This window comes from Loxodonta africana, chromosome 16 (genome assembly GCF_030014295.1).
Source record: "Loxodonta africana isolate mLoxAfr1 chromosome 16, mLoxAfr1.hap2, whole genome shotgun sequence".
Lineage (NCBI taxonomy): Eukaryota > Metazoa > Chordata > Mammalia > Proboscidea > Elephantidae > Loxodonta > Loxodonta africana.
The window spans coordinates 73,366,770-73,382,032 of record NC_087357.1 but is presented as its reverse complement, the minus strand read 5'-3'; the positions used below and the strand labels follow the sequence as shown (position 1 = coordinate 73,382,032).

General features: G+C 44.9%; 2 protein-coding genes across 4 annotated transcripts in view; one reads left to right on the top strand and one right to left on the bottom strand.

The window, feature by feature from the left end:
• SAMD8 (sterile alpha motif domain containing 8) overlaps positions 1-9,093 on the bottom strand; it is a 79,331-nt gene extending 70,238 nt beyond the window's left edge. The window contains exon 1 of one of the 3 annotated variants that reach the window (XM_023547103.2): positions 8,969-9,093. The gene's annotated coding sequence lies outside the window, so the exon portion shown is untranslated. The remainder of the gene's footprint in view (positions 1-8,968) is intronic. The other 2 variants (XM_023547104.2, XM_064269764.1) reach the window with 2 other exon arrangements.
• A 113-nt stretch (positions 9,094-9,206) lies between these two features.
• Positions 9,207-15,263, top strand: DUSP13A (dual specificity phosphatase 13A). Its single transcript, XM_003408908.3, has 3 exons — positions 9,207-11,238; positions 11,997-12,214; positions 13,488-15,263. Exons 1-3 carry the CDS (start codon positions 11,090-11,092, stop codon positions 13,685-13,687), a joined length of 567 nt encoding a protein of 188 aa, XP_003408956.1. The 5' UTR covers positions 9,207-11,089; the 3' UTR covers positions 13,688-15,263.

Here is a 15,263-nt window from a genome sequence, read left to right as displayed (position 1 = left end):
CTTGGCTCCGCCCTCTTTGATCCATTCTGAGTTAGTTTTTCTACATGGTGTGAAGTGTGGGTCTTGTTTCATTTTTTTTGCAGATGGGTATCCAGTTACACCAGCACCATCTGTTAAACAGACTCTGGGCTTTTGTCAAATATGAGCTGCTCGTAAGTGGATCAATTTACGTCTGGATTCTGAACTCTGTTCCATTGGTTTATGTATCTGTTTTTGTACTACTACCAAGCTGTTCTGACTACTGTGGCGGTATAATAGGTTCTAAAATCAGGCAGTGTGAGGCTACCCACTTTGTTCTTCTTCAGTAATGCTTTACTTATCCAGGGCCTCTTCCCTTTCCATATGAAGTTGGTGATTTGTTTCTCCATCATGTGAAAAAAATGCCATCAGAATTTGGATCAAGATTGCATTGTATCTGTATATCACCTTGGGTAGAAGTGACATTTTCACAATGTTGAGTCTTCCTATCCATGAGCAAGGTATGTTTTTCCACTCATGTAGGTGTCTTTGGGTTTCCTGCAGTAGTGTCTTTAGTTTTCTTTTATGCCCCTGGTTAGATTTATTCCTAAGTATTTTATCTTCTTGGGGACTACTGCAAATGGTATTGATTTGGTGATTTTCTCTTTGTAGTTCTCTTTGTTGGTGTAGAGGGATGCAACTGTTTTTTTTTTTTTTTTTTTTGAGCAGGAAAGGCACCTTTATTTCATTGCATAAGGAACAGGAGTCAGTCGGAGCTGCTGCTGCCAAGACTGCTCCCCAAGGGCGAGGAGAAAAGTGACTTCTTTTTTTTTTATAATTTGCATTGTGCTTTAAGGGAAAGTTTACAAATCAAGTCAGTCTCTCACACATAAACTTATATACACCTTACTACATACTCCCACTTACTCTCCCCCTAATGAGTCAGCCCGCTCCCTCCTTCCAGTCTCTCCTTTCATGACAATTTTGCCAGTTTCTAACCCTCTCTACCCTCCCATCTCCCCTCTAGACAAGAAATGCCAACATAGTCTCACGTGTCCACCTGATACAAGTAGCTCACCCTTCATCAGCATCTCTCTCTCGAACTCATTGTCCAGTCCCTTCCATGTCTGATGAGTTGTCTTCTGGAATGGTTCCTGTCCTGGGCCAACAGAAGGTCTGGGGACCATGACCACCGGGATTCTTCTAGTCTTAGTCAGACCATTAAGACTGGTCTTTTTACGAGAATTTGGGGTCTGCATCCCACTGATCTCCTGCTCCCTCAGGGGTTCTCTGTTGTGCTCCCTGTCACGGCAGTCATCGGTTGTGGCCGGGCACCATCTAGTTCTTCTAGTCTCAGTTCATGTGGCTCCTTCTGTCTCTTAGGCTCATAACTAGCTTGTGACCTTGGTGTTCTTCATTCTCCTTTGATCCAGGTGGGTTGAGACCAATTGATGCATCTTAGATGGCTGCTTGCTAGCGTTTAAGACCCCAGACACCACACTCCAAAGGGGGATGCAGAATCCAACTGACTTTTGTATGTTCATCTTGTATCTTGATACTTTGCTGAAATTTTCTATTAGTCCCAGTAGTTTTCTCATGAATTCTTTGGGGTTTTCTGTGTATAGATCTTATCATCTGCAAATAGGTATACTTTTACTTCTTCCTTGCCAATCTGGATGCCCTTTATTTCTTTTTCTTACCTAACTGCTCTGGCTAGGACCTCCTAGCACAATGTTGAATAAGAGTGGTGATAAAGGACATCCTTGTCTGGTTCCCTGTTCTCAAGGGGAATGCTTTCAGGCTCTCTCCATTTAGGTTTTTTGGCTGCTGGCTTTGTATAAATGCTCTTTATTATGTTGAGGATTTCCCTTCCCCTTCTATTCGTATTTTGCTAAGAGTTTTTATCACGAATGGGTATTGGACTTTGTCGAATGCCTCTTCTGCACCAATGGATAAGATCATGTGGTTCTTATCTTTTGTTTTATTCATGTGATGGATTACATTGATTGTTTTTCTAATGTTGAACCATCCCCGCTATTTCTCACTTTTGAAGAATATCACTTAAATAGATATGGACTGAAACTTAAAAGCTCGACTAAATGCAATTATTAATCCATATGTGCATACACACACTAAATAAAAGGCAGGAAATTGTGAGGCAACCAGCAAGATCAAAAAGCCCAAGAGAAGACTTGTTATAGATCCAGCCCCATCACCCATTAACAGTGTGACTTGGTAGAATTTATTGGAATTCTAGAATTGATTTAAACCTTTATACTTTAGGGAAACCCTGGTGGCATAATGGCTAACCAAAAGGTGGGCAGTTCAAATCCACCAGGTGCTCCTTAGAAACACTATGGGACAGTTCTACTCTGTACTATAGGGCCGCTATGAGTCGGAATGACTCAATGGCAAAGGTTCCCCCCTCCCCACACTTTAATGGATCAAGTGATTATGAACAGAAAATACTTAGATACACAATATTAAACATTAAAGGCATCATGTTTTGTAAATCAAGATGACAGAATTCTTACTATGTCAGAATTGGAAGTGACCTGAGAGATGTAGTACAATTTCCTCAATTTACAGCTGAAGAAACCAAGGATAGGGAGTTAAGTCCATTTCAGACAGCTATTTTCCAATAGAATCTTATATAAAACCCAGAAAGCATAGTAGGGAAGAGTGCTGGCTCTGGACTCAGACTACCTAGGTTCAAATCCTGGATTTACCACTTATAGCTATATGATCAACCTCCTTAGGCCCCCAGTGTCTCTCTGTAAATCGGGGGAGAATACTAGTTCCTACTTCTTAAGTTTGTTGTGAGGATTACATCGAATAATACATGTAATACATTTACAACAATGCTTGGCAAATAGAAAGTGCTCAATAAATGAAGCAAGTATTGCCATCATCATCAACTCTTTCTGACACACGACGCTGCCCTAGGCCTGAAATTAAATCCAGATAGTCATCTATCAATGAACAGTCAAATCCATTAGGCAAGATAAACTCCTAACTCTTGAACTTTGGGTTAATACAAAATAAATATGAATATTTGAAAATAACTGGTTAAATCGTATAAAAGTTTTGCTCAGGATCAAATTACAGCAAAACGACAATGTAATCAACTAACATAAACTGAGAAGTAAAATAACAAAAGTGATTGCAGTTAACCAATGCAGAATTCTACACTGCAACATGTTTCTCATATAATCTCTATATTATTTAATATCATATTTAACTAAGTAAAAGTATTTCAACAGGGGCATACCACTTGCCAATATTTTTTTTTTAAGTATGTCATAGGTCAATGCAACTGATTATTGTTGACACCTAAAAGCACACACGAACTTTAGCAATTTGGGAAGAAATTGGGAAACTTCCTAAAGTGGCAGACACCAATAACTGGAAAGACACAAACTATTCTACTGGGGTTCATCATACCAACACACAAGAGATCAAAATGGCTTCTGATTTATCAACAATCTTTAGAATGCACAAGATGTACTAACAAAACTTTTTCTGTTTAACTTTACAGAGCCAATGTCCATATTCAGATGGCAGGTATAGTGATTTAAATATGCTGGATATTTCTTGTAGTTCACTTGACTGATTGTTTGATTGTGTGTGTGTGTATTTTCAATACTCCAGAATACTGGAGTACAGCTGTCTAAAGCAATCATCCTCTATCTCTAAAATTCCATGGTTGTCTTTGAAAGTCATACATTCAAGTGCCCCTAGCGGAATTTAGAACAACTGATGAAACTTGATTCATAAACACAAAGTATGCTGTTTTTATAAGTTATTGCCTATTTGTAAAAAAAATTTTAAGTTACTGTTTCCAAGTGATGTATAAAAGCTAAAAGATAAAACCCATATCCCAAAGGAAAAGATAAAAAAAATTATAAAAAGTTAGTGTTAATATATTTTTCTTAGGGCAAGTATACATTATAGTTGCATTCATGCTAAAACAGGCCTAAATCCAATTTTACCTGATGACGCTTATCTAATATGCACACAATAGAGACAAATTACACTAATTTACAGATTCATAAAGCATAACATAAAAGCAATTCTTATCGAAGCAAAAAGCCTGAACTGTGATGTAAGAGAACAAGAATTACTTTGGGCATTTATGGCCAAACTTTGTGATCAACAGTTTTGCAGTTTATAGTACTTGGGACTATCTAGTTTTATCAGCCTGCTTTTTATTCTCAATCCTAAATGGAAACCTTCCTTTTTGGTAGGCAAACCAAAAATTACTGTTTTCTCCTTATATTTATCAAAAAATATTCTACTTTTTCTTAGTAAGCACAGGGCATTGTTTCCAAAACCTCTACGAAATCTGCTATAATTACAAAACTCAGGGCACTGAACAATTTCAAAGACCCTGAACCACTCCGTTTTTGAAATTCTAGCAGTGATTTTCTACTGTCTTGTTATGTCCCACTTCTGGGCACTTCTGAGCAGTGGAATTTGGAGCAGCATATTTGAAGAAATTAAATTGCCTCCTCAGTTTCATCATCATTCTTTGGCTGCACTTAAGTTTTAGGGCAGTTTTTGCTTCCCTGACCACACACACTCATATACTATACAAGAAAAGTCACTTATACCAAACAACACACACTTCTTCTGGCTCCACCTTGTCTTTAAGCCTCTTACTGCAAGCCGCGGCTAATTATACATCATATCCAGAACTGTCCCAGCTTAATGAGTAAGAATTAGGCAGATTTCACTATTCAGTTTACATCCTCGTTATAACAAAAATTAATTTTTATATAACTATCAAAATTTACTGGTGAGTTTAGTGAAAGGTTCTTGACAAGCCTGCATGTCAGAACACACAGTAAAGAAGTCAAATACATAAAATTCCAAGTCTTATTCTAATCACTCAAACAGTATTTGGGCATGCTAGATGTTTAATATCTTTTTTTTTAAATACGGTACATCTCAAAATCAAATCAACATAATGAAAAATGAGAAACTGGCTCAGAACTTCAAACCCCATTATAATATTGGATTCGGACCCAATTTTAATGCATTGTTTCAGTAATCTTTGACTTTGATGCCAATATTATATTAATAAATCTGACATCAATTTAATTTAGTCACAAAGTTTCAAACAATAAAAAATTTGCAGGTGTTTACAATAACTCAAGTGTGACACGGTTTAACCTACAATAAGACCCTAAATCAGCAGAATTCATGGTTCTCACATCCCACTAGAATTTCTTATCGGTCAAGAATTTCAAGGGACCAGAAAAAGCGTCAGGCTAATAGATACTTACATTATCACCTCTCGTTCTCTGCCACAATTCGTAAGCCTACTTAAGCCCACAATAAAAACTCAAGACAAATACAATTCCCCCACAAAAACATCCAAACCCATTGCTGTCAAGTTGATTCTGACTACTAACCTAAACGTTGGCTGTTTGAATCTACTCATCAGTGCCACAGAAGAAAGGTCTAGTGAGTGATGTGCTTCTGTCAAGATTACAGCCAAGCCTATGGAGCAGTTTTACTCTATAACACATGGGGTCACCATGATGACTCCTTTGGTGTACATATAACAAAACATTGCTTTATGGTGAAACACTGTGGTGAAGCTATTATAACGAAGTTCTGGTTTCTATCACCTCGAGCAAGAGACAAGGTAGCAGACATTATGTTACATCCTGTAAGTGATTATATTAGTGGGAGAGCCTAGTATAAAGTAGAGTAACAGGGCATTTAAATATAAGTCATTAAATCATTAAACTCAACCAGAACACTAGGTTTATGATCTGGTAATGATTGTACTGTACATATGGGAGGAGGAGGTACGGGCACATTCACGCCACGGGTCTGTCACAAATCCACATCTACACTTTTGCAGATGGCAAATTTACCAGGCAAATTTACCAAGACCACGTGTAAACACTGATTTCTCCTCCAAGTATGCCTGGCCCATGTGCTCCTATTTTTAGTTAACCTCCTGATTTCCCAAGGCCAAGAGAAACAAAAGACCTAAAGTAAGAATCACTGTCATGATGCCGCCTTTAGTCAAATGCTCTTTCTGTTTTTGCCCTATTACCTCTCAATGTGTTACAACATACCCTCAGAGAAGGAAAAAAAAAAAAAAACCCAAAATTAAACCCTCCAGAAAGTTTCAAGAGTTCCAGAAGCCACATGAAAGCAAAAATTAAAGACAAACCATTTTGTAAACAATTAACACAATCTTATTTGCAAACAAGAGGCGCCCCAGTGGTTAAGTGCTTGCCTGCTAACGGAAGGGTCAGCAGTTTGAATCCACCAGCCGCTCCACGGCAGAAAGACATGGCAGTCTGTTTCCATAAAGATTTACAGCCTTGGAAACCCTACGGGACAGTTCGATTCTGTCCCACAGGGTAACAATGAGTGGGAATCAACTCAACAGCAGTGGGTTTGGTTTTGGGATTTTATTTGCAGACATACCAACACATGAGAGAAAAGTGAAAAAAATTAGGTGCCCACCGAATCTTTGCAAAAAACAAAACGTTTAATCTGGGCACGAGATGGCATAGTCTCCCTCTGTAACCTAAATCCACTGAAAGAATTACAAGTAGTTCATACTATATTTTTCTACCAAATACCATAATCTTTCAAAAGAGCTTCACAGGTAATTTAGCAAAATATGCAGTTGCATTCATATCTTAAATAAGTCAATTTGATGTCCAAAAAGTTATCAAAGCTATAGAAGTTTTAAATGTAAAAGTGAACTGAACCTTCACTAACGACACACCATTTCATAAAGAATGAAGGGGGTAAAATCTGAAGAGAGACGTCTATCCAAGTTTACATCCAAATATTAACAGTATATGTTATATCACGCCTGGAGGTAAAAACCTTGAAAGAACAGCTAGTTATTACAGCCAAAAACAAAACAATACTACTACTACTAATAATAATTCATTAGAACATCTAATACAGTAGTTTCTAAAAAACAACGTTCGAATCTGAATTATCAGAAAAGCCATGAAAATATCTTTAAGTCAGCTGTGACAAAGTTTTGAAGAAACATCCAGGATCAAATTACATGCAAATAAAAATATTTACAAGCAGTTGTACAAAGTGAATAAGAGTCTTCGCAGAACGCGGAGAGTGGTACTGAAATCAGAATTAATTTATCTAAATATGCCTGCATGTTCTGCCACTGCACTCATAATGGCTTCTTCTGGAGTAATAGAGATCTTTTTAGCCTTAGAGAAATTGCTCTACCCTAAAACTGCTTTACTTTACAACTGAGTGGCCTGTCAAAGAGAAATAAATAAAATAACTCTTAGGTGCTAATATATAAATTATATAACTCCATCTAACAGCTTCAAAGAAATACTCTTTCACTGAGCATCTGACAGTATGACATAGTCTATACACATAAAATAATTAAAAAGCTTGTTGCAATCAGCAAATTATCATCTCGTGAAAATTAAACAACAGATACTAGTTTACAGGAGAAAATACTAAGTGTTTTGAAATGGCCAACAACTTTGCAAAACCCATAATTAGACAAAGAGTAAAAGTAAAACAAAATAGAAAACATGGGCCTAAAGTAAAAAACTTCATGAAGTCATGCTATAATTTAACAACATACAAAAAGAAATTAGTTTATTTCTACCGAAGTGAATACGAACACTGCAATCATGATTTTTCCTGGCACAATTACGTTTTTGGTACTATGCCTTCTATAAAAAGCATCTGTGGACTGCCTTGTCCCAGTTCTGTTAGCTGTCAACAACAAGCATGCTCTACCCTTATTTTTCTAGATCACTTTACTAAAAATATTATTCATATGCTATCTGTAAAACTGTATTTAAATATTGGTCCTGCAAATCTGTCAAAAGTATCTGTCAAATTTTCAAGAGGTGACTTTGAAGATCACCAGGGCGAGGGAGATCTGTTAGGCTCCTGGACTGTGGTGACTTCATATCTAGCTTTACCCTGTTAACCCAGCAACTTGCATCGGCCGTAGTTTTCACTGTGGTAAACACACGAGTCAACTCAAGCCGTCAGGGTGGAGCAAGTCAATACCGAGCACCTGTAAAGCCCAACTGTGCAAAGTTTTGTTTCCAGCTTAATTTCTGAAACTTAAAAGTAATGTATTATACACATATTTTTTAATAGATCTAAAATTTGTCTGGTATTTGAAATAAACTAATTTAAGAAATACAAAAAAAAAAAAAAACTACACTGCTACTCTTAGGAGAAATCTTGATTTTTAGAATCACTCCTCTTCACTACCTTGCCCAAACACCACTTCCTTTCCACTACTTCCTCCAGTCCTCCAGGCAAATGAGTGATGAACACTGCCCCTCCAACACCAGATTCTTAAAAAGATCCACTGTCCACATACATCAGAGCCTAAAATCCAAGTACACTACTCCAGTGATCTTTGAAAGACAACCTGTGAAAATGTCAAAGCCCTAAATTAGATCCCCAAGGGCTCCTTTTCCTTCTTGATCCCATTTCTCGTTTTCGACGCTTCACTCAACCCTTTAGGCCAGACGACTCCCCGCCGACACCCCGCAGCCTCTCCAGTCAAACCTAAATCCCACCCCCGCCGGCACCACCCCCACCCTGGTGAGGTGACCTAGCCAGCCCCGCGCTCCCCCGCGCCATGTGGGAACGCCCACCCTGGCCCCGCTCCTTCCAACCTCACCCCCACTGCCAAGCCCCAGAGCATCTCCTCCTCCGGTCCACGCCCCGTGGGACCTCTTCGGTCTTCGCCCCTCACTCTCCTGCCTCCGAATGCCTCCACGTCGTGCCTCTTCCAGGCCACACGCCCCTCAGTCGGCCACTTCCTCTCGCCCCTCAGCCTCCGCTTACCGTAACCTCAGCCTCCGGTCGTCGCCACCCCCTGCACAACCTCCACTCCCCTCAGCTTCCATTCTGCAGCTGACTACAGGCTCCCTCAGCCGTCTGCCCGTGCCCCCGGATCCCGGCCCTGGCCCCCCACTCGCCCCCACAAACTCCCCTCGCCTCAGCTCCCACTCACCTCCGCGGCCGGAGCCCGGCTCTCCGGACCCACCTCCGACCCGGCGTCCGAGCCGCCGTCGGAGTCCGGCGCCCGACGGGCCTCGCCGGAGTGAAGAGCCTCCAGCGGCGGGGGCGGAGCCCGGGGCGGGGAGCCGGCGTGAAGGCGGGGGCGGGGGCGGCTGCGCGCAGGCATCGCTTCGGCCCCGCCACAGCCGCGCCGGCAGCAGCTGGAAGCCTAACCGGAACTGCCTCGAGAGGCGGGGCCCTACCGGCGGGAGGTGGGGTCCTACCGGCAGAGGGGCGGAGCCAAGGCCGGAAGAGACGCGGGGCTCAAGATGGGCGGAGAAGGGAGCGGCGAAGGGAAAACGCAGCAGGGAAACCTGAGAGCGCATGCGTCAGGCCCGAGGCCCCCAAGTGGGAGGAGTTAGTGACTGAGCTAGGGCAGCGCCCATGGGGTTGTTACCGTTTATTGCCTCTTTAGTCTGACAGCCGTAATACCCAAGGCTGTATGAGATCTCATTTAATCTTTGTGGCAACTCTAAAACTAGTTGCTGTTTGGTTGATTCTAACTCATGATGACCCTATGAGTGTCAGTAGAACTGTGCTCTATAGAGTTTTCAATGGTTGATTTTTCAGAAGTACAACTCCAGGCCTTTCTTCCAAGGCGTCTCTGGGTAGACTCAAACCTCCAACAGTTCGGTTAGCAGCTTAGCATGTTAACTGCACCACCCAGGAACTCCTGTGACAACTCTACGAGGCAGATATTACGACATGGAAGAGGCAAGAGACTTGCCTGAGGTGCCGCAGTTAATATGTGCCAAAGCCAGTATTTGAACCCAAATTTGTCTAACTTTAGAACCTATGATCGTCTTACCCTACTATACTATCCTGAGGGAAGGACCCCTTCCCAACACAGACCTCGAGGTGGCACAAACCAAGTCCAAAGCCAGCTTTTTCCTGGGCTCTATCCCCTCCTCAGCCCTGCCTCCTCACACACTGCAGGGTAACCTGGGTGGGGGTCTGGTGGGGTTGGTATGTTCTGTTGTGGACATTAGTGCAGGCTGCTTCCATGGTGCACTCTGGTGTGGCCTTTCCCCCCAAGCTGAACTTAGGGGCACATGGGAGCTCTTCCCATTGCAGCTCATACCCCTCCCAGCCCTGTCAACACCTTCATAAAGTCACCTGGGAGAGGGCAAGACATTTCATCTCTTCTGCTGAAAACCAGCCCTGGCAGAAGGACAGAGAGACCTGTCTCAGTTTCTATTCTGGGGCCAAAAGCCCTTATAGGCAGAGAAGTCTCCCTTCCAACCCTCTAAATGTTTCTGATGACAGTTAAGCTCTTTGGCTCTTCAGAAAGTCTAGGACTATGTTTACCTCCCTCTCCCCGTTTGACATACGAGGCCCTTTTCAGCCTTCTCTTTTGAGAAATAAGGCATCTTCACTACAAGGCCATTGTTCAAACCTTTCCCCAGAAACCCCGTGAGATCCGCTGTGCCTCCTCTCCTTTCGTTCTGTTGCACGTAGGGTCGCTATGAGCTGAAACCGACTTGACAGCACCTAAAAACAACAACATGCCTCCTGTCCACATTTCTAGACTCTATAACTCAGGAAAATGGCCCTGAGCCCCATAACCCAGACATAAGACTCCCACCCAGTTTGTGGCCCACCTAGACGTGCAGAGATTTTTTTACGATTCAGCCATGGAGCCAGCCACGTCTTTTTTCTCCACCCTGGATCTCTGCTTTAACTCAGGCCTCAGAGTCAGGCAGCCTTATGGAGGGCTCTAAATTTATTAATTCAACAAGTGTTTCGTAAGCACTTACTATGTGATTGACACAGCATATCCTTTGTTTCATTTCATTCTCACAGCAGTCCTCAGAGATGGGTGTAATGATCCTTACTTTACAGACGAAAAACTGAGGTTGAGGAAGTTGGAGTGACTTACAGAGGTCGCTCTGATTTCCCCTTCTCACGATGCCTGGGGCAGTGACTTGAGTAAAGGTTCTGTCCTCTCTGGAGGCCCCGGTGGCTTGCTGAGTCACTGTCCTGTCCCACCTGTTCCTGCCAATCTCGGAGAAGAAATGACACTGGAGAGGCAGAGAGGAGTGACGGCAGAGGCAGAGGGGCGGTGGGCTGGCCCATGGCTGAGGCCTCGCTCCCAGGGTTGGGGGGAGACACCAAAGCCGCACCTTGCTCCAGTGTCCTGGAGCTGGAGGAGCTCTTGAGGGAGGGAAAGGTCTCTTGCAGCCGAGTGGACGAAGTCTGGCCCAACCTTTTCATAGGAGATGCGTGAGTGATAGCTGGTGGAGGGAATGGTGAAAGGGACTGACAGTTCTTGACACTTTAGCAGGGATGGGGGTGGGGCGGGAACAAGGAAAAATGGTTCGGTTCTGAGCATCCCAGGCCAGGGACTTTGTCCAGGACCCCCTGTGCTGAAGACGGGGCAGTGACCAGGCTCGGCCACCAGGGGGCGGCAGGGCAGGGATTTTACCTGCCTGAAAGTGGGGTGCTTCCCAGGGGCCCCTGAAGTTTTCTGGTAGATCTGGTATAACTGGTGAGCCCGGGAGGGCAGACGCCTGAGGAATGGTGATTTGGGGTGGACAGAGAGCCCCTCGTCCTGGTTCCATCCTCCCTTATCTGGTCACGGAGTAGGTGGGGAAGCCTGACTGAATGTGAATCAGGTAAGATGTCATCTTTAAACATTTGCAAATTAGAAGCAGTTAGGAAGTGGTGGCCAGGAGATGTGGAATATGTGTGGGAGGAGATGAACAGGAAAGGAGGGGCAGCTGGGTCCCAGGGCTGAGGCAATCTTTTCTTTCCTGCCCTGGCCAAGGCAGGGGCAGTTTACCTCAGAAACCAAAGAGGGTCTAAAGGTAACTCCCTGCACTACCAACCCTCCCACCAGAAAGGACTGGGGTGGGGCTGTGGCCTGCAGACTCCAGCTGGAGCTTGCTGGGCCCCATCCCTCTGAAGCAGAGGTCCAGGCAAAGCCTCGTTCCTGGACTCATGGCCCAGCCAGCATCCAGCACCCTTCCTGCCCTTTCCAGGGCCACGGCAAATAACCGCTTTGAGCTGTGGAAGCTGGGCATCACCCATGTGCTGAACGCGGCCCACGGGGGCCTCTACTGCCAGGGCGGCCCTGACTTCTATGGCAGCAATGTGAGCTACCTGGGGGTGCCAGCCCACGACCTCCCTGACTTCAACATCAGTGCCTACTTCTCCTCCGCAGCTGACTTCATCCATTGCGCCCTCAGCACACCTGGGGGTAAGACTTGGGCTCTTTCTCCCAGATTCCATTCTGCTCAGTCAGGGGGGGATACCCAGTTTCCCCCCAATCATGAGTGCCCTCCCATTCCTGGTTTTTAAACCGGCCAGGTTTTTTTTTTTTTTTTTTTAATTCTTTGCTTAATGTTCACAGATGGGGAAACTAAGCCCTAGAATACAAGGTCATGTTAATACAAGGCTATGAGTTAGGAGCAGCTCTGCGGCTGGAAGCCAGGCCTCCCAAATAGCAAAAGAGTTCTTTTTATGAATCACTTAGCTTTGGAAAATCCATTTGGTACCTGGATATCTCACCTCTGCCCCAAAGTACTTTCAGATGGGGAAAAAAAAAAACTTCAAATACCTAAGGTACGACAAAAGACCTCGGGGAAGCTAGAGTTCATTCAGGGAGACAGCTGTGCCCCTTGCTACGTGACCCTGGGCAACTACCACCTCTCTCTGGACTTCAGTTTCCTCACCAATGTGATGGGAATGACACAGCACTTTTTAACATCCCAAGCACTTTAACATTCATCCGTTCACTCACCAGCCATTTACTGGGTATCTGCCATGTGCCAGGCTCTGAGCTAGATACTGGGAACCCAGAAGAAAGCAAGGTAGGGCCCCTGCCTCATGAAACTGTTACCTGTGTGATGGAAAGACAGCCAAATTGTGAAGTGTCGTGAGTGCTACCGTAGGCAAAGGTGAAGAGTGGGGCACTCAACTCACTCCAAGGATCAGAGAGGTAGGGGACCTTTCTCTACAACAGTACTCACTGGACCACATGCATAAAGCCATGAGCTGTTCTGTGATTCAGGCAATACCCTGAGGTGGTCAGGGAAGCCCATGTGAGGCAACATTGTTTCATTTGAGACCTGATGAATGACTTGAACTTAGTCAGACCAAGAGCAGGGGAAAACTTTTTCAGGTAGTTGAAATAGCATGTGCCAAAGCTGGAGGGCAGAGACCATGACAGCTTCAAGGAACTGAAAACTACCCAGTGTTCCTAGAGCTGAGAGTTAGGGTGGAATCACCTGAGATGAGAGGTGGGCTCAGCAGGGGAAGCTCTTAGAGGGTCTTGTAAGTCATGTGAGTTGGACCTCATCCCAAAACAGATGTTAGTCTACCCATTTGACAAATCAGGAAACAGGCCCATAAGGCCACAGGGTCACAGAGTATGCCCAAGGTAGACAAGGGAAAGGAACTTGGGTCTCCATCCCAGCCCCTGGGAGGGTCTCCTGGTAGAGAAGGGTCTTTCACTAGGATGTCTTCCTCAGCCAAGGTCCTGGTGCACTGTGTGGTGGGTGTGAGCCGCTCTGCCACGCTGGTCCTCGCCTACCTCATGCTGCGCCAGAAGTTGTCCTTGCGCCAGGCGGTGATCACTGTGCGGCAGCACCGATGGGTCTTCCCCAACCGAGGCTTCCTCCACCAGCTGTGCCAGCTGGATCAGCAGTTGTGGGGTGCAGGCCGGAACTGAGGGGCCAGGTGAGGGCTGGGCAGGAGGTTGGGGGGTAAGGGGGCAAGGCTGGGTGCCATTAAAGTGAGAAGTCAGGTGAGGGGCTGGGCAGGGGGCAAGGCTACAGTTAGAAGTAAGGGGTCAAGTAAAGGCTGGTGACATAGGATGGGACCAGTTCAGTGGTTGGTTGGCAGGAGGGATGTATGTGGCTGGAAATGAAGGCTGAAAGAGACCAGGCCCACTCCCCAAGATACTGGGAACCCCTCGTTGACCCAAGGTCTCACCAGGACCTGGCTTAGGCAATACTCCTGTAGGCCTTCCTCTCCTGCAGCTTATCCAGGTTCTCAGACCCCAGAAAGAGTGGAAAGGCTAAGAAGGAAGGGGGTGGAAAGTATAAAATGGAAGAGCTTGTGAGGCTGGCTTGTCCTGCCTCCTCAGCAGAAAGGCTGTGGGAGCTCACCTGAACCTCGCCATGGTCAGACCTGGCACCTGTGGCTGTCTGGACCTTCCTGCACCTCTGCCAAGCCTATAACCTCTGCATCTCCCTCCCCTCAGTTCTAGACCCAGCTACAGCCTCAGGAAGAAAATTTGGCTGCAGCTATAGTTCTACACTTAGCGAATTCTCGTCCCAGCCCTGTTCCACCATTCTCACAACGGGAAAGGAGGACAGGTTCCCGAATGTGCTCCTGCCACCAGCCATGATGTCTAAAGCCCTGCTCGATGCCAGAGTTCTCCTGTATCTCTCCTGCACTTGCACCACCCAGTTCTCCACCATGTTTTCAGCACCCAGACCCTACCCACCTCCCAATTACTCTTCTGATCTCAGAGATCTACACAGGACCCTGTCTACCCTTGCTCCCTCTCTGGTTCTGGGCACCTCTTTAGAACATAAAGGTCTTCCTGAAGCCTACCCAGACTCCTTTCTGCTCCATTCACCCCCTGCTTTCTAGTTCTGTATTCAGGGCAGCTGGAGAAATAGCCCATGGTCCTTAGGTTGCACAAAGGGAGCAGATCACCAGTACCTCATCTTCCCAACCCAACCCCTCCAGCCGTGGGCTTCAGTGTCCCAAGTAGAAGATGGTGGGTTTCTCAGACTTGTGATTGTTGCTAGTTTCCGTCAAGTAGGCCCCCAACTCATGGCGACCCCACGTACAATGGGATCAGACCGTTGTGATCCATAGGTCTTCATTGGCTGTGTTTTTTTTTTTTTAGTGTTCTGATCATGCTGTTTTTTTTTTTTTAATTTTTATTGTGCTTTAAGTGGAAGTTTACAAATCAAGTCAGTCTCTCATACAAAAATTTATATACACCTTGCTACATACTCCTAGTTGTTCTCCCCTAATGAGACGGCACATTCCTCTCCACCTTCTATTTTTGTGTCCATTCGGCCAGCTTCTGACCCCCTCTGCCATCTCATCTTCCCTCTAGACAGGAGCTGCCCACATAGTCTCATGTGTCTACTTGATCCAAGAAGCTCACTCCTCACCAGTATCATTTTCTATACTATAGTCCAGTCCAATCCCTATCTGAAGAATTGGCTTTGGGAGTGGTTCCTGTCTTGGGCTAACAGAAGGTCTGGGGACCATGACCTCCAGAG

What these genes read in the sequence shown, in the direction of transcription:
- DUSP13A (XM_003408908.3), top strand. Translation starts at nt 11,090, where the DNA reads ATGGCTGAGGCCTCGCTCCCAGGGTTGGGGGGAGACACCAAAGCCGCA. An exon ending in AACCTTTTCATAGGAGATGC is followed by an intron (nt 11,239 to 11,996) that starts GTGAGTGATAGC and finishes TGCCCTTTCCAG; the next exon opens with GGCCACGGCAAATAACCGCT. An exon ending in CGCCCTCAGCACACCTGGGG is followed by an intron (nt 12,215 to 13,487) that starts GTAAGACTTGGG and finishes TGTCTTCCTCAG; the next exon opens with CCAAGGTCCTGGTGCACTGT.